At 45.4% G+C, this 26,350-nt stretch overlaps 2 protein-coding genes across 3 annotated transcripts in view; one reads left to right on the plus strand and one right to left on the minus strand.

The window, feature by feature from the left end:
• The first annotated feature begins 9,598 nt into the window (after positions 1 to 9,598).
• LOC119401576 (actin-histidine N-methyltransferase) overlaps positions 9,599 to 26,350 on the plus strand; it is a 75,941-nt gene continuing 59,189 nt past the window's right edge. The window contains exons 1-8 of one of the 2 annotated variants that reach the window (XM_037668482.2): positions 9,599 to 9,672; positions 10,019 to 10,132; positions 10,277 to 10,372; positions 12,759 to 12,904; positions 13,770 to 13,956; positions 14,530 to 14,610; positions 14,926 to 14,990; positions 15,758 to 15,816. In XM_037668482.2, the coding sequence (XP_037524410.1) occupies positions 10,045 to 10,132; positions 10,277 to 10,372; positions 12,759 to 12,904; positions 13,770 to 13,956; positions 14,530 to 14,610; positions 14,926 to 14,990; positions 15,758 to 15,816 (722 nt within the window). In that variant the 5' untranslated portion in view covers positions 9,599 to 9,672; positions 10,019 to 10,044. Of the gene's footprint in view, positions 9,673 to 9,758; positions 9,814 to 10,018; positions 10,133 to 10,276; positions 10,373 to 12,758; positions 12,905 to 13,769; positions 13,957 to 14,529; positions 14,611 to 14,925; positions 14,991 to 15,757; positions 15,817 to 26,350 lie in introns of those variants that run through there. The other variant, XM_037668481.2, reaches the window with a different exon arrangement.
• Positions 17,040 to 21,005, minus strand: LOC119401577 (uncharacterized). The gene is made up of 2 exons (XM_037668484.2): positions 20,563 to 21,005; positions 17,040 to 18,010 (listed from the first exon to the last, which is right to left on the minus strand). The coding sequence occupies exons 1-2, from the start codon at positions 20,915 to 20,917 to the stop codon at positions 17,397 to 17,399; spliced, it is 969 nt and encodes a 322-aa protein (XP_037524412.1). The 5' UTR covers positions 20,918 to 21,005; the 3' UTR covers positions 17,040 to 17,396.

Here is a 26,350-nt window from a genome sequence, read left to right on the forward strand (position 1 = left end):
TGAGAGACGCCATGGTGGAAGACTCCGGATAATCTCGGCCACGGGGAGTTCTTTGATGTGTACTCAAAACACACAGTAACCGCGGACCTGTAGCATTTCGCCTGTCCTCCATCGTAATGCAGTCGCCGCGGCCGGGATCGAAACCACGTCCTTTGAGTCAGTAGCGGAGCAACGCAACCACATATACACGACGAACTTTTGAACAACGAGTGCACCAAGAAATTTATTAAGAAAACTGAAGCTCGTGTCCTCTATCCCAAGCCATCTAGGTATTTTGCAACGCAGATCTTTTGCAAGACGCGCCGATGTTCCCTACGACCAGGGTGTCAGAACCTTTAAGCCTGTCTTTTTGTAGCGTTAGCTACACTTGCCTAGCCGCCGCCGATTTCGCGTGGGTCATAATGAGCCGTGCTGCGCATGCGCGAGGATGAGTGCGGAGCCGGCATCTCACTCGCTTTCCGCCACTGCCGCGCGCGGCTTGCCGCTGCTGGTGTCGGAGAGCGGGAGGAGTGGCGTCGTAGTCGGGCAGACAGACTGGCGCTGGCGCGCGCCTGCGCGCGCGACTCGCCGCTGCTGCTCTGCGCATTCGAGAGGGGTGTCGTCGTAGCCATGGCGGCGCGCTGCTATTCGCCTTCGCTGTGCAGTCGCCGTCTGACAATGCGCTAGTGCCGCTTGATAGCGCCTCTGACTGGCGTTTGCAGGTGGGTAACGCCATGGAGAAGGAGAGCGCAAATGCTGCTCAATGGCGCAGAAGAGCCGAGAAGCTTATGTCATCGGATCCCGAAGTAGTTGCCTGGCAATTAGCGGTTCAGCGTACGAAGTATGAAGATGCAACCTGCCGTTGAGCAAAAATAAATATGCATGTGCCACATAATACGTATTCCGTGTGTGTGTCATTGGAGCAGCAGTAAGCACGACAATCAAGCTAATCCTAGACAATCTGGAAAGCTCAGAATAATCAGCTGAACCTTTGCTAACGCTGCGTATTCGCAATGCCCATAGACTGTCGCGCCACCGAGCGGAATTCAGGAGCGTCCTCTCGAAGAGGGTTAGTAGACGACAAAATGGCGGCACTATGCAGTCGCTTCCTTGTTCGGCTGTGCTAGCCTCAGTGTTAACGCGTTGGCAAGAAAGGAACACTACGACTTTGCATGTTCCCTGCATCAGTGAATAAACCGGGCCCTCCGCGACACGAGAAATCTGATTCGTTCTTGCGAGACGCGAAGTTTTCGTGAAAATACGTGGCAACTCGCGCTTTCAATGCTAGCCCACAGTGTACGCATACTATCAGCTTCGCGAGGCTTTCTGTAGCCACGTAGGTAAGTTAAATGTTATCGTCTGACATATTCAGTTGAAGCTCGCCCTGTTTTACTTGCATATATAATTGGTCAGTGTTTCTTGTAGTGCATGAGTCCCATAACACTGTACGCGGAAGGGAGGTCGCGCGGGCTCGCGATGTGCTCAGCCTCATGTATAACTGAGCGATCTCAAGTTGGCAATACATGAAAATAGGGCCTCTATCCTTTGTCAGCAAAGCGCTGTTACGAATCGTGCGAGCGACGTTTCAATCATTCGAGGACGCGTCTGCTCGACGCCTTTCATGTAGCGAACGCTTTCCATCCACGCCGTCCTTCGCCAGTGTGTTGGGTTTCATAGCCACCGCTGCGCCTCTTGTTTTTGTACGTTTGTTGATAGGTGGCAGCACACTGCAAGCGATTTGCTTGTTGACCGGTCTGAGAGCAAAACCGCAAAACGTTCTCCGCGCCCAGACGTCTCTGTAATTGTAAACGTGGTGACGCGGAGTGGTCGAAGTCGTTCGGCGGAGGAAATTCTTCAGATTGCTTTCAGCAGTGATGTTGAAAGAAACCATCTTGAGGACGAGGATTTTTCACTGGACGTAGAAGACTGTGAAAGCACCGAGAGTGACAGCGACGATGAACCACCAGCTGCTAACTCACGAGGAGCGAGTTGCACTTCACGTCCCCTCGAGCGCTAATGTTCTTTCACGCTCGTAAGTCACTTTGATTGTATTTAATGTATAATATCCTTGAGCGAGATCAAAATAAAAGCATTGTTCCTCTTGTGCATTGCAAGTATCACAATTGTTGTGGATATTATGGAGCGCCGCATGCCGCCAACACGCTCGAGCTCGACCAGCGAAGCGAAATGGTTAGAGCGATGGAACGTGCAGTCACGGCCACAATCCACGCCTCACGGCGAACTTCTTCGACGTTGCGAAAAGCATACGTGTGCGTTCTTTTCGATATTCATGTTTCGATCGTGCTGATCGAACCTGCAACATGCGAGTGAAGTACACACGGCTAGAGTCTCAGCATGGCTGTGACACAAGCGCTACTGAATGGCATGTTAAATGCTTGTGTTCCGTTGAAGACGTAACTCCGCGTTTCCGACTGCGCAAACAATGACGACGGGGTATTATCACAGAACACTTTTATGTTTGCAAGCCATCATCATGCGCAGCAGCGATGGCGCTACTCGCTGGCGGCCTACTACTGCGGCAAATCCGTCAGGCAGGCTCGGTACGTACTACCTCGGAGTACCGTTCAGCTCATACGTCAATTCTAGTTCATACATGTTCATGTATATAGCACGCACAGGATTTCGCAAAGCATCGTTATGCACGATAACGGAGCTGAAATATAACCTTTCACTTCGCAGCAAATAATTAGGTGGCGAGTACTTAGCACTTTCCATGGTTTGGGAAAGTATTTTAGTCTCATATCCATTTCAGTGCAGCTCGTGACTTCATCCGGTGAAAGTGGCACGGTTCGCACGTCCTATCTGTTCCTATGCTAACGAACGGGTTGACCCTCCTCCTGGCGCCATCTTGAAAAGCACGGCGCGCCACCTATAGTTCGTGGGCATTGCGAATATCCTAGCATAGCCGAGCTAGGCCACTGTAATTTTTTTAAGGGGCCCTGCAACACTTTTTCAGCATGGTGAGAAAACGCTGCCGATCGGTAGTGGAGGCACCTGAGAACACGCGAACCGAATGGGATAGCGCAGCGCACGGCCTGGAATTTAAAATTAGTTCTCAAAGCAGGCCCGTAGCCAGGAAATTTTTCGGGGGGGGGGGGGGGGGGCACCTGCTTTCAACTTTGACTATTTTGAGAAAAACACCTACTTTCATTATTTTTGGTAAAAACACCTACTTGACCATAATTTCCGGTGGGGGGGGGGGGGGGGGTGCGGGCCCCAAGGGTTCGCCCCTAGCTAAGGGCCTGTATCAAAGTTAGCTAGAAATCATTCCTTCATCTCTCGACAAATGATGCCATAAACCCAAATTACCGCGCCGGTCCACGGTCATTGGCTGAGTTGAGCATCGCTAGCTACATAGTTACTGCGGCAGCCGTAGGATGCCGCCGCGTGCTCGACGGCGCGCGCACACGCACCACAGTGGAGATTCTGCGACAATAAACAGCCACACTGAACTACATGGTATGCATGAATGTCCACACAGTCCACCCATGCAACCCAGGACACAACCAAACATAAAAGGGTCCAGCTCGGATCCGAAGACCCAAGAGGCCCACCTGAAACGTGCGAGGCGCCCATGGGATACCGGCAATGGGATACTTATTTTTGTCCAAGCGTTCGTTTAAGATGCGAAGCATCCTATGGCGGAGTTCAATCCGGTGGTGTGCGGCGTGACCACCCCTACTGCGCATGCGCGAACCCTCTGCACACACATCCTCTCCCATTTTCCCCCTCTCCATTTCCTCCCTCTCCACTTCCCCTTTCCCCCTCCACTTCCATCTCTCCTCCCCCTCTCCACTTACCCTCTGAAACACGGACTCGACATGCCGAAACGCTGCTTCGCATCGCCTCATGGTCCCCGTTAGCGGAGATGGTGTGATTTTTTCTACCTTCCTTCGTCTTTCTTTCCTCCTATCTTCATTCCCTCTATCTCTTGCTTCCTCCCGAAATAGTAGGCAGGCGTTGTGCCCCTCTAGGTGGCAGCTGTCAGCCTGCTCTCTGCCTCTTTCCTCTGTGTATATATGTGTAAGCCTATCTAATAATAATAATAATAATAATAATAATAATAATAATATAATAATAATAATAATAATAATAATAATAATAATAATAATAATAATATCTACACCCATTCACTACGTCATTTCAGTTCGCCTCGGTGGTACAGTGGTTACGGTGCTCGGCTGTTAATCCGAAGGTCGCGGGTTCAATCCTGGCCGCGGCGGCCGCATTTCGAAGGGGGTGAAGTGCTAGAGGCACGTGGATTGTGCGATGTCTGTGCACGTTTCCGGAGCTAGCCAGTGCGGCGTGCCTCATATCGTGTTTTGGCATACAGAAAACTACAGATATTATTATTTGTGCTCGATTTTTTTTTCGTGGTAGCGGCATGGCTCTTATATTGCCTTATTGTTTTGTTAAAGGAATGCATTGTTGTGTCCCTGACCAGTTATTGCTCTGTGTGGGCATAGAGCTAGCATGTCGAAAAGACCTTTTGTAAATGAATTTTCGTTCTAAAGATAACATTCATCATCACTACCGCCCTCAACACACCAGATATAGAAACTCATTGGCTACGGCGTTACTGTTGTGTACTCCTGGAGCTGATTACGTAGTCGCAAGCTCCGTTCCCAATGCACTTGCGCAAAAGTATGTGGCAATAAAGCACAAATAATTCGATCCACGATAAAGGACCTCATGTGTAAAAAACACTCCCGAACATTCTACATTGGTGCTTCATTGCCCTCTGCTTTATTCTGTTAATTTAATTATTCTGACAAACATCTCACAAATATACACACAAATATATACAAATATATACAGGATGACCGCCGCCGTAGCTCAGTGGTAGAGCATCGGACGCGTTATTCGAAGGTCGCAGGTTCGGTCCCTGCTGGCGGCAAGTTATCTTTTCGTCCACTTTACTTTCTTCACATTTATATTCTGAATACTACAGGTAACACCCCCTATACTTTCCTTAGCGTTATTCCCAGGTGAAAATGATTCCCATTCCCAGCTGGGTTATGAAACCTGGAAATCTTTCCAGGCTGGAAAATTTCCCAGCTGGAAATGGGAAAATTTCCAGCCTGGAAAAATTTCCAGGTTCCATAACCCAGCTGGGAATGGAAATATTTCCAGTTGGGAATGGAAATATTTCCAGCAAATATTTCCAGCAGGAAATGGCAAAATTTCTAGTTGGAATCCTTCATTCCCAGCTGGAAATAGTTTCCAAATTTCACCTCGCGGCTATCGCATGCGTCTTAGCATGGTTCCTACAGGACCTGTTCGTCCAGTGAACTGCACACAATCAAAGAACATGGTGGTGAAATTTAACAGCATTTATTTGAACGCTTGTAGCAAGTGTTGGAACATATCTCGAGACGTAGAATGAGTTTGCTCATATCCTCGTACACCACCTGAAAAAAAATATTTATACATAGTGAGCAAACATCAAAACCACAATGACCCATAAAACGCAATTCTAGCAAAAGTATAGTTTTACCAAATTACATGAACAGCATCAATACAGCTTTCAAAAGCAGTACCACAATACAAAGTCAATGCAGTGCAAAGCAAAGGTGAGCAAGATCTGATGAGCACTGCGGTTCATACTGTAGGTATGTAACGATTATTTATATCGACCTTAAACTACTCCGAATAGGCGTCCAATGAGTTCACTCGAACATATGTAATTACTCGCGTTTGTTGCATAGACGCATGCGCACCAGTAGGCACAATATTGCACGGCACAGGGCTACTGGAGACAAAGGCTGCTTACACAAACCGTGGTGTACTTCGCGCATATATAAACATTACACACAGCCAGGTAACATGACACCGTGATAACGAAGCCCACAAACATTCGGGACAAACGTTCACTTATACTTGAAATATATAAGTGCAACTTACCTCCAAATGGAACAATTAGAGCTGAGAAAATCGCTGTCCCTTGATCGGCGCTGGTGTATCCAAGACATCGCACACAGTACAGCAATAAAAACCGTTCGAACATGCTGGTCATCACTCGTAACACTTTCCAGAGATAAACCTGACCACAAAGAACTATTCCATGTAACTGTCGCACAAATATTCATCAAGGAAACTCCCTAGAGTAGCGAACACCGAGCACACACACGCACAGGTATCACCAATATCACCACGACTAGCCGCCATGTGCTGTACGAAACTGCGGCTGACTGCGGCGACATAATAATTTATGCGGTCTATCGGACCGCTGTCTTTAATGGTGTTAACCTTAAAAAAAGAAATATAACTTTTGTACGCTGTATTTATATTACAGAGTAGGTTATTATTTAGCATTAACGTCATAAGTCGCCGAGAAATGATACGACAATAGAGCTACTGAGATGCCAACAAACATCGCGGCAGTGCGGCGTTTTTCATGGCCGCGGCGTCGGAGTGAGCAAGTACACACTGTTGAGCAAGTTAGCAAAGTTCACTGCTATTCGATCGTGGCAGTCAATGGCGAATGCTGAAAATAATGCCCCTTTTCATAAGGAAGTAACTACTATTGTTTAAACACTAGCTATTGGCGCAACGGCTCAATGAGGAACTGAGCAAGCACCTGGTTGGACGTATACAGTTGTAACATTTGTAATGCCGTGTCGACCGGGAGCACGACTACTGAAAAGGTCAAATAAAAGTGCGTGTTACCCCAGCCATACATATTTTTCAATTTTTTTGCAACCCAGCCGTACGGCCCGGGCACGGAAGATCACGGTTGTAAAATGTATGTGATGAATATTCAATGTGGTTCTCAGACATGGATGTTTCAGGGAGACCCCTTGCAGTCAAAGGAAGAGGGGGTGGGTGGGTTATACGCAATATGCAGCGTGTGAAATAGATGCCTTTTATTTCTACGTGGCAAAGAATGGTCAGGCAAAAGTGCCACGTCAATTCGATCTGAACAACTTGTCAATAAGTTCTCTAGTCTGCTGCCACATTCAACCTGTTTATCGCGATGTTTGTTTTTCAAATATGCAAGCCTGGAAAAAGCATGCTCGCATATGTCGTAGAAAACTGCAACAGAAACTTTACAGCCACCTCATGAAGGAGAAACATAAGCCAGCTCCGTCGCACTGCACAAATGTAATGCAGTGAAGCATACCAAAAACCAGAAGGGGCTGCTGTCACGGGACATAGTGGGCCTTCAAAAAACTCTCTCTTTTTTTGCAATAAGCTTATTTGGGTTTTGCAGACCCCGAATAATGACCTCGCGGACCCCCATTTGTGAACCACTGTTCTAAGTCATGTCTAAATGCACGGTCTGCATTATACACTTAATCTGCTATCACTTAATTGTATGCAGATCAATCTTTGGGCAGCTGGAATTCCTTTTGTCAACTATACCATTTTCTCGCTCAAACAGGAGAATTTCATTCTGAGCAAATTATTTCCGAACTGAAGCTGGAAAAATTTCCAGCTGGAAATATAAGTTCCCAACTGGAACTGGAAACGTCAAACTGGAAATGGCTTTCCAGTCGGGAATTATTTCCATATCCATGCTGGAAATACCATTTCCAGCCTGGAATGGGTTTCATTCCCAGCTGGAAATACAATTTCCAGCTGGGAATGGAAAATTTCCAGCCTGAAAAGCCATTTACAGCTGAAAACCAGGCTGGAAACCCGTTTTCCAGCTGGGAATTCACATCCCATTTTCACGTGGGTTGTCTGTTAGTTCTCATTAATATTGTGTCTAACAAAGAAAACGAGCCCTTAAGAGTCATCTTCTTTCCTTCATTACAAATATATACAGTGGTTCTTGAATATTGATAAAGATGCACTGATTGACGGTTTTGATGAACCGGCCCTCCTGGCTCCCTGTGCACAGGTTCAAGGTGGCACCACCCACACTCACTCAAAGAGGAAAGAGAGAAGTGAACGAAAGGGCAGGGAACGTGTACGGCCCATACACGTGGCCTCCGAGATTGCGCAACCTGTGTATCTACAAGTTTCGAAGGCTGCAACGCAGGCAAAGTGTTAGCAACAAACGCGAACAGATGGCGCCACCATCCCGTGCCTGCGATGTTTCGCGTGAGTCGAGCTGCGCTGCTGCTCGGACCTTTCCTCCTTTACAAAATTTGAAACAGCCGAAAAATCAATTTGAATTCACCCCTCCGCCGCCCTCTTTATGCATATGGTCGGTAAGGTACGGTGAAAATCAAAATGACAGAAACAAAATTTTGATCCGATGAAAAAAAAAAGACATCGTTCCCACCGCACGGATATCGGTTTACTTGACCAAAGAAAATTTATTGACACAGAAATTTCAGTGATAAAAGTGCGCTTTGGACTTTTTATTTATATTTCACTCTTATGTCGGGGGGGGGGGGGGGACTACCTGAAGTACAGTTTACCATTACGTGGTCGGCCCCTAAAGTTTTAACGTATGTTTTACCGAATGTGTTCTCATTCGTTTTCATAAACAACGTACCGTGTTCAAATATGTCAGAATTTAAATAATTACAGAAGTTCCTCGAAGTAGTCTCCAGGAATGGAGGTTTAATGACGTTATGGATCCATACTCCTATAGTTTTTACCAGGGGCGTAGCCAGAAATTTTTTTCGGGGGGGGGGGGGGGGGGGGTCAACCATACTTTATATATGTTCGTGCGTGTGTTTGTATGTGTGCGTGTATATATACGCAAGCAAAACTGAAAATTTCGGGGAGGGTTTGAACCCCCCCCAACCCCCCCCCCCCTTGGCTACGCCCCTGGTTTTTACGTATGTAAAATGTGCTGATGAAACAAGCGTTTCCGCAATTAAATGCCTTCGAAGCCATTTAATCACGGGGACCCGTCACGGTTGATCTCAGAGTGCTCAAGTTTTCAGAAAAAAATAAAAATAATTAAAGCTATAGTTACGAATGCAGCAGCGGCGCAGAAATATCTTACTTTTATGCCAAAGAAAAGTACATGAGACGTTCGTAGGCTGTTTTCCAGGAACACCTGAAGAATGCATGCATGCGCGGCGAAAAGGCGCAAGGGTGCAGTGAGACATCTCTTCTGAGCTTCGTACACAAGCTAATAAAAACTTTGAACTTTCCGTATTTGCTGAAGACCGTAGCGATAGCGGTTTTATCTAAGAATTCACATAAAACTGGCGCCAGTGGGTTGGGTGCCGAGTATACTTCGTACAATACATGCGGTACAACCAAAAGCTGTAGTAACACCAAAATTTAATTCGTGCAAGCTGAAACAGGTTCTGGCTTGAGTGAGCGTGACATTCTCAGAGGTCGACTCGCTAGGTGTGTGAAAGTGAACGGGTGCATTTTAAAAATGTTCGACGAGGCAGCTCAGAACTCTTATCATCAAGAACGGTTATGACGGGGAAAGAAAAATTTCGTCACTGCAACCTCGTCTGTGGGATTTGAACCCATGACCTCATGCACCTGAGCGCAGCGCGCACGGAGCACGCCACAAAACGCCGTCGCGACGAGAACTCGTACAATGCCAGTGTTGAAGTACAAAGAACCTCAACAGGAAAATGCTGCTGTTGTCGCGGCACCTCTCGGCAACACCACAAAACTAAACACTACACTTCGCCCATTACTTTGTAGGTGGCACCAGCAGTCCTGCGATCTAGCGTAAGCCATCGTTTCACATGTGCTCGTGTTTATAACAGTCAGCGTCACTACCTGGAAAACGTAAATCTACAGGTACATACGTATTTCTAGCGTGTCATTGCGTATCCGCTAATCAGCTAATTACTTATGCGTATGAAATTAACAGCTGCATGTCCCAGATCGTGAGCGGTGGAGTGTTGTAAGCCCGTATTCCGATGAGGATCGCTTCGCGAGGTAACGCCTTTCTTGGCATTAGGCATTAGCCGATGCTCATTTAGCTAAACTAAACGAGTTTTAAGAGATCGCTACGCCGTGTATGCAATGCCACAGGCAGCTAGATTTTGCTCTCCGAGTCTACAATGGTCTCGGTTTCCATCGTGGCATTGTTTCACTTAGCGATAGGCGCTGAGAGTTTTCTGATCGAGACTTTCCTTTGCAGGTCGGCAGCCGGTGTCACGTTTCACCATGGGGGGAAATGACAGGAAAGGTGGCAAAAAGCTCGCTTCCCAGGATCAGCTGAGGATACGAGAGCTACTGGATCAAGTTCTGGACAGTAAGTGTTTTTTCACTGTTCTGAGCAGTGCACGCTTTTTCTACTCATTGCGTTACGGGAGCGCTTGGCGTACTTGTGGTTGATTCCGTGCAGCTACTTTAAAAAAAAAGATAGAAATTGATCCGGTGAATTTTGACACTTCAGAATGCACCACAATGCCGTCCGGGGATGCGAAGAAAGAATGGAAAGACTTCTTAGAAGTTCAGAAACTTCTGCAGGAAGTTCGAGAGCTGGAAAAACGTGAGTAGCGTTCCATTCCGTGAATTTCACGCAGTTCGTTTAGTATTTCATTCATGGATGCTGCAGAAATATCGCTGAGCGTGTTTCTTTCTTGCTTTATGCTTAATGGTCTGCTGCAATGAAGTTACGAGTGCAGATCTGCATCTAAATATTTTAACGCTGCACGGTTTTTGTTCACAAGACCGCATGTCTTTTTCTAGCAAACTTTTCTATCATAAATTTCTCGAACTTGAGTTCATGCTGGTGGTGCAATTCCTGCGCACCTGTTTTTTTTTTTTTCCTTTTCATAAGTTATGTGTGCTACATCATTTTTTCAGAAGTCTTATAGGTGTGGCCTATGTCCACAAATGTCATGTTCATCAGTTTTTACGCAGTGAATCCCTACCCGAATTGACTGTGTTGCTGTTTTATGTGCACCATTTCCTTGGGAACATAGTAAGTTTGGATATTTTGGTGTAGTAAAAAATACAACAGTTGCGCAGATATTCGTGCTTTCCATTAGTGAAAAGTAAGTGGTCAGTTTCAAGTTAGCCTGTTTTGTGTTATGTTAACTTTTCCTTGGCATAGATTGTCAAGTTGAAAAAAAAAAAAGCTGTTCTCGAGATTTCATGGCAGAAGGGATGCTATTCCAAAAAAAAAACACAAACACTAAACTGAAATTTCTAATGACCTTTTTTTTTTAAATTTGGCCTTTTGATAAAGTATGAGAAAGCATATTACAGTGCATAAAAAAGCTGTGTTCTAGCAACATTGCTTGCTGGGAAAGTTGGTGGCTCACATGTAAGTGGAAGGTACCAGATAATATACATGAACATACAGAATAAGACAACTGGATAAGTGCTGCGCGGTGTTTTAGGGGCGAAGCTCCTTAAGGCGGCACCCGTTCGTCCCTCGTAGTCATCGTAGTAGTCCGTAACAAGTCTTACGCTTTGACCTCCAAGGTGGTGCCGGTGGGAGATTTCTCCTGTGCGTTGTTGAACAATAAAAAATTCGCAGCGTGCGCGTTAACTAAAAGCCGAATTCTTCTGTCTCTCATTCCCCATTAGCAGCCATTGGCATGTTCCAGTAGGAAACGTTAGTAGAAGTAGAAGTGTAAGTGTTAGCTAAAAGCCGACTTCTTCTGTCTCTCATTCCCATTAGCAGCCATTGTTTACCTCAAAGGTAGTGCCTGGTGAGATTTCTCCTGTGCGTGATTAAACAATAAAAATTTTGTTCAAAAACGCCGTTGATTGATGAAATAAACCAACGAAAGACGCCAGATGTTTTGTAAAAGCAGAACGAAAGAACGCCAGATGTTTTTTCTTAAAGTATAGTAGTAGTAGTTGTATGTAGCCACCTCTCCCGATCGTCAACGGGCGAGGTGGACCGGCAACGGCGCGAGGACCCTGCCGTACGAGAGTTAAATCACACTAAAAGACATACTTTGCGGGCGATACACTCTAGTGAGCTTTCAACTTTTCGTCTTAATGTACATGATAAAGAAATTATTTCTACGAAAAACGCAAGGCACACCTTGAGCAATATATTTGGTTTTGGGACGCTAAATGGAACCATGAGGCGATGCGAAGCCGGAGCACTTGCACGATCGCGTTCCGTTGGCTTTCGTTGGGCATGCTACCGACCTCGCGTCGTGGAACGCGCGTCCTGTCTTCCCTCTAGCCTTGCCTTTAATTCGCACAGGGCGAGCGGGGAATGCGGTCGCTCTTGGCGCTCTTTCGCTCGGGAGCGGACTTCTTCCTTGCATTTCACCGATCACAAGTGATAATGAAGGGACCACGTAAACCAACAGTACAATAAAAGTTTGATGTTTAATATATACACGATGCTTCACACTCTTTATATTACGTACTGGGCGCATTTCACGGAAGAGTTTCACGGTTTACACATGATTCCCTCCGTAGCTTCGCCCCACTCATCATCATTCACCCCGTGGATATGCTGTGATTTTTTTCCTCTCCTGTCTTTCTGTGTTTTTGTGTTTATTCACTAATACCTTCCCTCCACTTTCTGGTGTTCATCTGTTTGTCAGTTGTGCAGTTGTCATTTGTATTTTTGAATGTGTCAGTCACAAAATTAATAAAGTCTATGTGCACTAAGTGCTGGCACAGTTTAGTCAAACTTGGGTTCACTGAAGGATTATCTTAATTGGCATCAAAGCATCAAGTAACTCTGTAAAGTTAGACGGAGGGTGGCATAGCTTGAAGGTTACAGTATCAAAGCACATGATTTGCAGACACTCAAGCAGTGACTGTGTAGCAATTATCAAATTATCAAATGTGAGAGATATGTTGCCAAAGGAATTTCTGGGGTAGCGTCATCAGCACATAACAATGTGTTTAGATTGCATTGAAATCTAGCCCATCAACATATGTGCATTTTTTTTCAGCTTTATCTCCAAATCTGCCAAAGCGATCCAACAAGTGGCCAGCATTTCTTAAGTGGTGCTCTGATAATGGTGCTTATCTCAGCAATGTGTCTATAAAGGACTTACCTGATGGAGAATACGGCTTTATCGCCGATGAACAAATTGAGGTAAAAAAAAAAGATTTTGTCTTCCTCTGACAGCTTTTCGTTGACATTGTGAAGTCTTAAGAGTTGTGCACCAGAATCATTGGGCTCGGTCCTTTTTTTATTGTAGTCTGATGAGCGGCGTAAAGAACAGGAAACTAAAGCGTATTGTTTTGTAAAACAGACTCAAGTATATCAGTGTATTGTGAAATATGTTAGGATGTAACACAATGTTAATTGATGGTTATGCTATCTTTTAGTGCACACAGTGACAAAGATGAGACAGAAAATCACCGCAAAAATTTCTGAAAATTTAACTGCTCTTAGTTTTTGCATAATTTTAATATATTTGTTAGAATTCAGTTGAAGACTTGTCATAATCATAGCTTATGTCAATAATTCAGCAGAAGAATAGTGTATTAACTTAGTAAATGCTATGTAAAAAATCATTTTTATTCTTCAGTATTGAGTGTTAGGATGAGTTGTCTAATTATAATATCTTGTTGTGTGAACATAAGTTCTCAATGTAAAATATATCATACGAGCAATCATTATCCAGTACTATAACTCAGCCTTTAAATTCCATGTCACATAGCGAGGTGAGTTTCTGTGGGCAAAAGGGATGTTATACTAATATTTTTCAGTATGAGTTTGTTTAGAATTTCTGTATTTGGTGCCATAAGTAAAAGATCAAATTGTAATGGCTAAAAATAATAAATTTACAAGCACATAAAGAAAGATGCTGTTACTTTTTGCAGCTCAAATCTTTTGGTCATCGATTCATGTTTAGCTTCCAGGCATTTTCACAGAATCCAGCTTCTGCTGAATGGTTGCAGACTTACTTTGCTTTGCGATCTCACCGTTATAATTTATGCTGTACACATTGCAGGAGAGCAGTCAGTTTCTTGGGGTGCCTTTGAAGCTCATGATGACTACTGCTGCGGCAAAGAAGTCGAAGCTTGGTCCACTTTTACGAGATGATCCCATAATGATGAGCATGTCCAATGTGGCTCTGGCCATGTTCCTCATCCTTGAGTTCTGTGCTGGTGAATCATCCTTCTGGCACCCTTACATATGTATCCTTTTACACCATTAGATGTGGCACATTCTATCACCTACCTAGGCTTTGGCGCTTTACTCTATTCACAGGCTGCTCAACAACAACCGTACAAAAATTCCACGTTTAGGTATGTGTATATAGGTTGTCGTATGTTTCTTTAGCATTCATTACAGCTGCAGCACACTACACATAGTACTAAACAAGTCTTCTGTAACTGTACTTTTGACATAGTGTGCTGTTGCACCAAAGCTGTGATTTCTGTTGTTTTGTGCACTGTATTGCACTCATCAACAAGACACTGAGATATAACTTTAGATGAACACAACTTTAGCAGTGTTCCAAAATTAGGTGCAGTCATTGTACGTATCTAACTCGTTAATATTTTGGCCTAACAATAGAATTGGCTGTTAGGAACTTCACTTGATAAAGATGCGTCGAGGAAACAAGACTGCCATATTTTTTTTTCTGTGTATTGTTCATGTTGGTGCGTTGATTCCCATGACCTGCATCATCCAAATGTGCTTTTTTCTGTGGTTTCTTCAGTAAGATTACCTTGATTTTTTTTTTACTTTCCTTGACAAATCTGCAGCTACGCTTCCAGCATCGTTCAATACTGTACTGTACTTTAGTGTTGAAGAACTTGAACTCCTATGTGGTTCAACTGTACTTGGTATGTTCAGGATTTTTTGCTTGCATTAAACTTTTTCTGTCTGCATGCACGCACAACAGGACACTTAGCTCCTAAAACTTATAATAATATTAAAGTTAAACTGGTTGTGCATTTGTCTCCACATGTTTGGGATGCATTGTGTTGCATTTAATTTATTGTTGATTTATCATGCCAGGCACACTTTACCTGATTTTTATGTTACATAAGGACTTTATTTTTCCCATACAACAAAGAGGTTTTTTGTCACAACATTTATGCTGTAAGGCTACGCTTGATGAACATTGTAAGTCATAAAAGCGCTGTTTATTTCAACAGATGAAGCACTGAAGTTGCACAGAAGCATTGCTAGGCAGTATTCATACTTTCACAAGATTTTTCGGGTGAGTAGTCCATCTTAGCATAAGACTTACCTTGTGTGTGCTTGCTGTGTGTGTGACTTCACAATTGAAATCATATTATTAAAGTGAAAGCTCTATATGCTTCATGAGTGAATAAAATATGCCATCCTGTGCTTTGACAACATTAGTGATGCTAAAAGTCATGTGTGGTGCATACCCACATTCACTGGGTGAAACATGCAGTAAGTTAAAAGTGAATCGAATGTGAATTAAAGTGTTTTAACGTAGCAAGTCTATTCAATGTGATGAAACTGTAATAAGATGCACAAAATGTATCAAATGTGGTTTTAATGTGAATCACATGTGAATTAAAGGTAATTAAAGGTGCATTAAATGTCACTTAACAGCAAATAAAGTTGTAGAGCATAGGCTTTTTTCTGTGCTCTCTTAGAGTTATCTAAAGGAACTAAAGGAAAGCTGTTGTGTTGTGTTCTTTGTTGGTGTGTTAAATGAATACATTGACAGCGTTTGGTACACATATGATTATACAGCAAAATTCTGGCGATATTCTTTCCCATTTTTCTCACTGCACTCTGTACATCTAACCTAGTTTCATTTTCTATCATATTCATAGTTGAATGTTTGCAGTATAGAGACGCTGCTCAAAGACGTTACTTCAAAGGCAACTTTCCATTTATACAAGTTTGTTGTATATTTGAAAACTTGGCTTTGAAATAACGTCTTTGAATGGCTGAGATTTTAAGCAGTTTTGAAAATAAGTGTGACGACAAATTTTTATTCCTCAACAGACGCACCCTCTTGCCAAGAGCCTTCCTTACAAGGACTGCTTTACATATGACCTGTATAGGTAAGTTGCACGCTTCTCTCACTACAGGTGGCACAATTCCGTAATACACATAATGACCCTCAATGAAACGTTTGGTTATTTGTAGTAATGCGAATACGATGAGGTCAGTTCGACCACCTTCTGTTGTAAGAGGGTACAAAGTAAGGCATGGATGGGCTCCTACAAGATGAAGCTAGTGCCTGGGTTGTAGCCACTCAGTCCTTGAGCAAGCCTAGTTCTCGTGCATGCTTACATTTTGCATGAGCTGGTAGTAGTAGGGCTGCCAAAGTAACGTCGAAAACTGTCACTTGGTTGTTAGTTGAGATCTTGTGTTGTTTCATTCTTTTAGTGTTAGGGAGAAAGATGACACCTTTTCTGCTAAAGTGAATGCTCATTGTCGCTAAAAAATCCTTCAGTCACTGAGGGTTGACAAAATAAAAGATGCTGAAAGGCTGACTGAAGCTGCAAGGCAGGAAATGCTGACACCGAAATAAAAGATCTGCTAGTACAGCTTTGGATATTGCGATAAGAAAGGCCTGGCAGGGGCAGAAATATTGATCTGCAACACCATGACATTGGTACACATCGTCAACATCTTGTAAATGCTGACAACTATAAAAGAAAAACGTGTTTGTACGTCTTTGGAGACGGGCAACATTTTGGCAGCGAAGGTCTTGCAGGGGCAAAAAATTTGATCTGCAATACCTTGAGATTGGCACACATTGTCAAGGTCCTGTGAGATAGGGGGGCACAGCTAATAAATACACACATGAAGTCGCAGCAGCGGTAGCCTAAATGGCTGATGTAAACAAAGCTTTTGGCTACATATTATTAAGAAAGATCGGGACGACAAATAAGACACACTTTCAGTCACATGAATACTGACAGGTGTTTGTGAATGCTGCAACTTGCATACACATCAGCTGCATTGCCCGAGAACAGTGTGAAATACCCTGTAGTAATGACCATGTATGGCACTGCTGTATAAACAGTTACTGGCATTGTAAACTTGCCATGAGATCTGTTTCGCTCACACTATCGTTGACACCTTTGTCACAGCAGAGTAAGGAATACGGAAGACTAGAAGTACGAGTTGATGGCACCATACTCGTCACTTAAGGTCTTAAATTGAAGAAAAATGTGCGGCATATACAATGCACTTTCACCGGCCTTTTTTTTTTTCACCGGTCTTAGTTATCACTGTTATATACAAGCACACCCAAAGAAGTGCTGATATTTTTCATCGTTGAATCGCCATTATTTCTTAGCCGTGTCAACGGAAACCAGTTTCTGCGAAGGGGTTCCTGAATGACATTGCTTCGTGATCGTGATCTTGCATGGCTGGAATGTTGATTTGTATTTTCACTATGCCGATTTGGATGCTGGAGCTCTTGTCCGCTGTGCTAGGCCGTGGTTGTTGGCCACATACATGGCTGTTAATGAAAAGAACGAGAGGTTGACGCTCGTGTGCCCTGCGACTTCCAATATCCTTGTCGCCAAATTGGACTTATCACTGTCCTAGTATAACATGGGCAAACGAACAGCACCACACCTTTGGACTGTCTCATTGTGGTTTGCGAATCACGCTTGGTTTCTGTTTCTCACGGTGCGGAGGTCCTGGCAAATGGTCCCTGGCCGATCATCGCTTCTCTCTGGCGGCGCTTGGCGATCTTGACCATGTTCTGCATGACCCGGATGTTCTTGTGCGTTTTCATAAATCGCTTGCGACGCTCGCGCTGCTGCCGACAGCGGCAGACGGCGAGAACTACCGCGAAGAAGGCGACGGCAGCAACGATCATGGTAGCGCAAAGCGCCAGCGTCCATATGGTCGACTCGGACAGCACCATGGCTGTCACACCGCTGGCGTCCTCGTCGGCAGTGCCGTTGGTTGTCGCCGCTAGCGTTCCATTCACTCGTGGTTCTGGGCTCACAGGCGGCACTGGCGATGGATCCTTGCTATCTCGCGTCCCCGAATTGTGAATGTCCTTGCTGGACTTGCTGTATTGGTCCTTGTCCAGGCTTGCCGTCTTCGAGTCCAACCCGGATGCTTCGCCTTGATGTGCGCCGCGGCCTTCATTGGCGGAGTAGACTTGGAAGGACGGGTACAGGCCCTTGGACAGGGCGGGACGTCCCAGGCCGAACCTTGGACGGTACCGACGTGGTAGTGGGGACCGAGGGGGTAGGGGACGCGGGTTCGAACTGCCGGGGCCCTCTCCTGCAAGAGATGGCGTTTTTTTAAAGGATTCAGACGCGGATCGGATATAGTGCTACTCTGGGGCGTGCAGTAGAAAAAAAAGAAACGGCTCATGCAGCAGCAGTTTGTACTTTAAAGCAGTAGAAGCCAGTGCAAAAAGGCACACCGAGCTGCTAAGACATTCGAATGTTTCGTAATGCCTACAAATAAGGTCTTAGCAGAATCGCGAGTTGGGCTAGTTGGCGGATGTTCATCGTGAAATACCTGACAGCGCGGTGTCCTTTTCTTTTTTCTGTCCGTGTTTAACCCGTTGCGCTGTCAATTATTTCACGATGAGATTAGGTCTTGTCTAACGAATTTACGAAATACGATCGTTATTAAAAAAGTAAGGGCCGTTTGGTCCCCCCCAAAATAAATATTCGTTAGTAAAAGTTTTTATTGGTGGATTTAGTTTAGTACAAACCTACTTGACTACTATATAATCATCGTTAACTTCTAAGCATATTCATACCGCTTGACCAGTTTCTTTAATCCCTCTGCATAGAAGTTTGCCGCCTGGGAATTCTTTGGTGTTTGAGTTGGTGGGTAAGCATTTTTGGTACCCACCTTGCACACACTTTGTGATATCCGAGCGCCTCAATTACAATCGTCCAAATTGTAGTGTAGCCGACAAGACGAAATTCATCCGATAGACCACTAACTGACAGTCGTTGATCGATTTGCAATTCACTTGTTGAACAGTTTCATTTGTCTGGATTTTGGGCCTGCCACTCTGCTCTTCGTCGTGCACATTTGTGTGGCCATTTGTGAATTATCGGCACCATTTTCTGCCCTTTACTTCAGTCATCGCTTCAGGTACGTAAACTAGACATAACTCCCCACAAATTTGAAAAGCTGATTATCGTTTTGTCTGCAAAAAAATGAATTACAGCTCGCAGTTCACAACAGGCGGGAGCAATGATTTTCGCAGACATTGTCGTTTGCATTCCCCGAAAAGCGGACGACTACTGAGTCAGAGGAATAACTTAAGTACCTTAGCTAAGAATTAACAGATGGCTCTGAAAAAATAAATCTTTATTCTGACGTGTAAATATTTAAATATTAGCAAACGACCCTTACTTTTGAATACCCCTCGTATATATCGCCGAATTAAAGACTCTTGTCACGAGAATATTTCATTGTTTCGGCTATGGCGTCATTACACACGTACATAAAAATTACACCATCTCCCGCTAAAGGGGACCATGAGGCGATGCGAAGCCGGAGCACTTGCACGATCGCGTTCCGTTGGCGTTCGTTGGGCATGCTACCGACCTCGCGTCGTGGAACGCGAAGAGGGACGCTACGCGCGTCGTATCTTCCATCTAGCCTGGCCGTTAATTCTCACAGGGTGAGCGGGGAACGCGGTCGACAGGCGGGCGAGAGGGGGGCAGCGTAGGAGAGGAGAGAGAAGGGGAGGGGACGCGCATGCGCTCGAGCTCATCGCGGCGTTGCGCAGGAGAGAATTTCGGCATGTCTAGCCCGCGTTGCAGAGGAAGAGTGGAAAGGGGGAGGGGAGAGGGGTATGGGAGAGGGGGAGGGGAGAGGGAAGGTGGAGAGGAGGTGTGGGGGGAGGGTATGCGCATGCGCAGTAAGGGTGGTCACGCTGCACACCACCACCACCACCACCGGATTGAGCTCCGCCTTAAGATACTTCGCATCTAATACAAAGGACCGTATGGCCCCGTTTGTGTACAGGGGGCCAGACCTCCCCCTCCCCCCCTCTTCCCACAAAAGAAAATCCTGGCAGCGCCCCTGTGCTGTGCCACATTGAGAAGTCTGTATTCCACAGAATTTCGTACTCACGTGAAATCAGCAGCAGCAAAGTCTCCGAAGCAGTCACTTTAATATCTGAAGGCAGTGTGCCGTTCGCCAGGGTCTACTCTTTCAAGGAGGTATGCATGCTGCTGCCTATTTTCCATGTACACAGCTCACAAAAGTAAATTATCCTATAAAGCATGTTTGTTGCCTCCACCAGGCACTAACTTGAACAGGCGTGCTAGTTCTCTTCCGTCCCTTTGTCATCTTCTCGGCTCCTTCAATAACCTTAACGCTATCACATGGCAGCAGTGTTATAATGAATAGTTTACGATAGGCTAGCGAACAGCGTAGCTCAACTGTTAAAATCTACTGGAACAAAAACGTTTTTTCTTCTTTTTACGTGCCAGTGTTTCACAAGGGAAGAGAAGGGAGGTTACAGTGGAGGGATCAGGTATACTCGGGTAAGAGATAAGGGGTCAAGTTGGTTTAGATTCATAATTAAGGCAGCGCAAGACATCGAATACACAAAAAACGAGAATAAGACAATACATGCGCTCTACCCTCAACCTTGTTGAGAGTACAGCCCATATCTTGTTTTCTCGTTCCTTCTGTACTCGTTGTATGGGGCTGCCTTGACGTAATTATGGCTCTGGTATGCTTTTTCTGCTTTAGCCTCTAAGCCAGCCATCACGGCGTGAAAAGATTGATTGAGTGGACATCCTTTAGTTGTCATTTAAACGATCTTCTAGTCAATGATTCAAATGTGTACAAACCGTTTGAGGGCTGCCCATCTGTTCTACTGGGTTTGGGGCTGGTCTTGTAGAACGGGTGGACGAAGAGGCTACTCAGTTCTGTGTGCGGTACCGTTGAGTCACTCTTAGTCGACGACTGAGGCGACGGATCAGTCGTTGTCGTGACCCCGCGAGGACTCGCCAACGCTGCAAGAGAGCAGGCCGAGATGACCAACATGCACACCAGTGTCCTGGACGCCATAGCTCCCAGCACACTCGCCGCTGGCAGGCCCATTGGCGACGAAATCACGAGGTTCTCTTTCGAAGCAGTCACACGCCCATCCGTGAACGCCACGAGACAGCAGTATGCCATGACCAGCACCGTCCTGGACACCATCGCTACTTCCTTTAGGCTTTGTTGCTTGCAGGATCTCTTGTATCTAAGGCAGGGCAAGCTGTGAATGATGCCGCGATGCTGGATTTTTGCTCAAGTTTATAGCAGTCACAGCCAGGGATATCGTTGTCGGAAACCGGATTCGATGGCCAGTGTCCCAGTACAGTCCCGCACCCTATGGCCTTACTCTAAAGCTTCGTTGGTTGTAGCAGTTGTATCTGAGGCAGCTGCTCGATGTGATTAAGCGATGATGGACTCCTGCCGTGTCTTATGCAGTCACAGCCTGAGGTACTGTTGTGGAAGACAAGACGCGATGGTCAGGGTCCTCGGTAATGTCCTGGACTCTAGGCTCCCTACAAATTTGCGTTTCTCACAGGTGCAGTAGTGCCTGATGCGCGCCTCTCGATGGAGAAATCATGGACTCCTCCTTATTAAGTTGAATCTGTCACAGCCTGCGGTACCGTTGTGGAAAGCAAGACGCGTTGGTCAGGGTCATCGGTACTGTCCTGGACGCTATGGCTGCCTGCAAACTTGCGTTGCTCGTAGGAACAGTAGTGTCTGGTGCGTACCTCCCCGATGAAGCGATGATGGACTCCTGCCCCAGTTTCTCGCGGTCACCGCCTGCGATATGGTTGTGGAAAGGAGGGTAAGAAAACAGGCTCGTGCAGTTGTTTAAGCCCTTGGAAGGGCGGCGATAAGGCGGGGAACTTACGTACACTACGTCGACCATTTCGGTGCTGGCAACGGCGATATAACTTGCTGAAGCGGCGCCAGCCGCTGCAGTGAGTGCCACACGTCCGCAAGCCGCTGTGCGACGATTTATGGCCTTATTGCGTTTATCTCTAGGCATTGAGTCGACGTCTACTTATAAACGCGAATTACATAAGTATAGTGGACAGCTATTTCGACAGTCAAGCGTGCATTGTACGGCACTATATAGATATCGCTCTCTTAAAAAGTGGCAGGAGAAGTGGACGATGTGACCAGATTAGCGTGAACTTTGTCATCATGCTGCCTCATTATGCTCGCGTCCTCTCTTATCTGCCTTAATTGCGATGAACCGGGAAGCGTTGTCCGGGTAGTTATATCGAGCGACTCGGTTCTAAATGGTTATCTCTGGGACTTCGGACCTCAGCTGACTCAACTCCGTTAAGTGAACTGTCCAAGTGAAGAGTAATCATTTGCACATAATTAGGGCTGCAAATTGAGCGAGTTGGGCGTGGTTAACGGTGAAGAATAAAGGACAACGAAATAAACCGGCACGTTTGATGCAGCGCTCAAACACGGAGGCTAAGAAACATACAAGCACAGGACGAGCGCTCTTCTCTCAACTGAAAGATTTATTCTGAAAAATAAAACACAAACGAAAGCACAGCAGTCATGCGCAAAAGTGAGGAAATCAAATGGTTCATCTAGCATGTCACTTGACAATACACGTGCCAAGCAGATATGGAATTTTCTCGTCAGAGAAAATCGACACGGAATATGTCTTTTAGTTGCGAGAACAGCGCTGGTTCGATACTTTCTGTTTCTTGGTCTTCATCTTTCAGCGCTACATAACACATGTCAATATTCCGGCTAGCATAATTTATCCATCCTATCTAACTAAACTGCCGACACGAGCGCTTGTGTTGGCAGTTTTCATTCTTTGTCCCCGTTTCAGGGCTGTGCTTCATTTCGTATGACTTCTAGCTCTTCGGTGCTACGTTGCAGAAATAAAACGGAGCACTCAGAGCAAGGGCGACGATAAATATATACTTGCAGGAGCTGTCGCTGCGTTGTCATGTTTGTCATCTCCGTGTGCGCCGTTTTTCTTTCTGCAGTGGACGTACGACACTGCCTTTATGAGTATAGTATACAGCGACACTATCGTAATGCCGAGATAAGAGGGGACAACGGGAGGGGATATTATGTGTTGTGTCGAGGCATCGTTTCGTAGAGTCTCTGGTTTTGATAAGTGACGAATATGACTCAGCAAAACGGTCTGGCTCACTTAACAGACTACAGCAATTTGGGATGTGGAGGCACCGTCATCTTAAAGGGAAGCGCAAATTCAGAAGAACCGATGAGATAGATGAGAACGGAGAATTGACACTGTTCGACATTCACAGCGACAATTTCGATAACGCTTGTGGTAGTTTACCAAAAATTTGTTAAATAAGTGCCGTAGGCGGCAGACGACTGCTTTATTTAAGACGTGATTTTCTTTGTGAAAGTTGATGCGCCATATTTGAAGCTCTTAAGCCCAGGAAAAAAAGAAAACCTGATGGACATGGAAATTGCACAACCGCATCTTTTTGACTGAGCAGTGAGCGTCATGCTTTTGCAACGATTTACCGATTTTTTTCGCCGGGATTTGATTATTTGCCAATAGAATCATTGATCTACGTGTATGCTGAGGTTTTCGCTTAAATACAGCTTTATTTCAACAAGCGTTGGGCTTCGTTTTAAATGCGAAGCATTTCTTATTTGTTATGGCGACATGTTTTTCGACTGCCTAGCGCAAAATCTTGATACTTACAAAAATAAAACGTACGCTTAAATTACATAGTAAACTGAAATCGAGGGAGGACAGTAAGTGCTGAACAGAGACGCGTCTCAATCTTTGTCAATTTTGTAAGGGTCAAATTGATAGACAAACAGACAATACAAGAAAAACATAAGCGTCTATGTATTGTTTGTCTCGCACGCGTTTGTTGCTCAGGTAGGTAACTCTTACAGAAATACCTACAGAATTTTGTAGCTTTGATATCGTAGCTGTTGACTATGTACCGAATTTAATAGACCTTCGTTTCACATGTAATTGTGCTCCCTGTGCGGTTGTGTGTTTCTTGCCTTCTGTGCGTTTCTATCGGTTCTCAGAAACCCTCTACAAAACACAGGAAAAACATTTCTTGAGCTCAAACACCACGGGTACTGTTGCCATTCCAGACGTTTTCGAAATCCGCACCGTGCTTTCGTCGTCCGCCTACAGAATGCGTCTTTTGCATGCTCGTGTTTCTTTGCGCTAAAACATAAGGTGTTTTGTACCAACTAGCGCACCAGTCGGCTTTATTCTACACCGCCATTTGATCAGCTCTGATTGGCCCAGAGGGCTCCGTGGCCTTTCTGATTGGTTTAAATGTCCGCATTTGGAGAAATCGGCAATATGGCCAGAATTTGACGTTACCTTGAAGTGTACACCCATACCACGTTGAGTGAATGTAGCGTACTGTAAATGCCGACTGTACGTCTGAATGTCATCACAGCGCCGCACGTTGAAGCAGCTGCACGCGCATTTTGATGGCGTCGCCTTGCTGTGCTAAAAACCGCGGCACCCTCTCGGTCCGCGATGCCGCCAAGGTCGTCTTGGCGCCCCGCTATCTTTGTGGGTCCTGTGCTTCGTGTTTATGGGCTTCCTTACCGTCACCTTGTATCGTTCGGGGCTAGAAGATAACGCCGGTGTTATACGGTAAATACGTGTATTATAGGTATGCGCGCGCTTCGCTTGTCACCTCGAAGCCTGGGCAACGTATCCTCAAGGCAGTGTGTCTTCTCACAGAGAACTGCGCGTTGCGTATGTTTTTATTATAGTCGGATGCAATTTAACAAGTCGGGAGAGGCCCCGCCCACATGACCGAAGCGCGGCAGCTGATCACCTCCGTGACTAAGAAACTCGGCAATGTTATCCGAAGGCGGGGTCACCGGCCGTCCGGCTTATGACGTCAATCTGGAGTGCTCCCCCATTGGTGCAGGCTTCCGTGCATCCCCCTTTGAAGAGGAAACGCCCCGAACTTCCGAAGTTGTAACTGATTATAATGAAAGCAATGGTTATTGCTATGTGCAAATATACATTGTGTTATTACTTGTTTAACTAAAGTATTTCTCTTTTTATTTAGTAATAATAATACCTGAGGTTTAAGGTGCCAGAACCAGGATAAGATTATAAGGCACGCCGTAGTGGAGGTCTCCGGAAATTTTGACCATCTGGCGTTCTTTAACCATCACTGACATCGCACAGTGCACGGGCCTCTGGCATTTCGCCTCCATCGAAATGCGACCGCCGCGGCCGGGATCGAACCCGCGACTTTCGGGTAAGCAGCCGAGCACCGTAACCGCTGCATCACCGCGGCGGATCTTTTTATTCAGTAGGCTAGTCTGTGTACAGTTAACACGAAATTATGCCGTGGTCCACCACGGCTCCACTGACGCATTTCCGTCACGGATATGACGTAAAATGTAAAGTCTAACATATGGCAAAGAAAAAAAACAAGAAGAAAAAGTTCCGACACCTGGAATCGAACTTGCGACCTCACGATCCCCAGCGCGCAGCGCGAAACGACTCCGCCACAAACGGCACGTGCTTCGTCATACTAACGGCGTGCTATTTATATACACCATTTGCCAGTGGCGGTACTCAGAGATCAGGGTACATCAGCGTGTTTTCGTTATTACTAGCGAGACGGCGCGAAGGGCTCGAAGAGCGCGCTTTAAATGTCGTCGCCCCCCGCGTTGAGATGAGCGTGTGTCTCTACAGGGCGTGGTCGCTCCTGCTTGCGCGCTTATCTTGTACGTCTTGCGCTCTCACCGCAAGTTTGCGTTCAAGTTACAGAGAGAACGAAGGTCATTTCACTCACTGCATGCAGCGGCCGCTTTTGCGAAAGGAGCGCGCTGCTCACAAATAAGTTACAACAGTGACAGTTCGCGCTCATCCTGTGTATACTTGTGCGTTCATTTCGTGCGTCCTCATTTGTATTTGACCCGCGCGCTTTCACTGTCGAGCTGCGACATTTGTTAGTTCGCGCTCATCCTGTGTAGGTTGGTTCCGTGCGTCCTTTCTGCTTGAGCAACGCGTTGGAAGTTTCGAGCTGCTTGCCGTTCTTCGCGTGACATTACAGCTTGTTGTTATAGCATTCATTCCTTCGCCCTCAGGGCGAAACAATGCAAAACAAACGCTCAACTACGTCTCTGAAGACAGGTTTTACTTTCGTGTTATACCGATTCCTATGACAGAGAGATCAACCATGTTTTTTTTTCTAGTTATTATTGCCCGTAAGGGTTCCTAGAACTATCAGCCGTATATGTCAGTGAATGAATGAATGAATGAATGAATGAATGAATGAATGAATGAATGAATGAATGAATGAATGAATGAATGAATCATGTGTGGTCCGATGGCTTCTAGATAACTGTATAATGCATATTGTATAGTGCTTTATTTTGCGAAGGTTTTTCTTGTATCCAACCTTCTGAAATGCGATAGGGCTATAAACCTGTGAAGCTGTCTAGGCAGCTTTTTTTCCGACACCTCTCTGTATTTGTATCAACAAAAAAACAAATATTTAATTTGATTTAATTTGATTTGACTTGATTTAATGTGATTCCGAGCCCCCTTTCACCCACGTTCTGTAATGCGCCTGTGAGGTACACGATAATAAATTCTGATGGAATTCAACT

This window comes from Rhipicephalus sanguineus, chromosome 8 (assembly GCF_013339695.2).
Source record: "Rhipicephalus sanguineus isolate Rsan-2018 chromosome 8, BIME_Rsan_1.4, whole genome shotgun sequence".
Classification (NCBI taxonomy): Eukaryota; Metazoa; Arthropoda; class Arachnida; order Ixodida; family Ixodidae; genus Rhipicephalus; species Rhipicephalus sanguineus.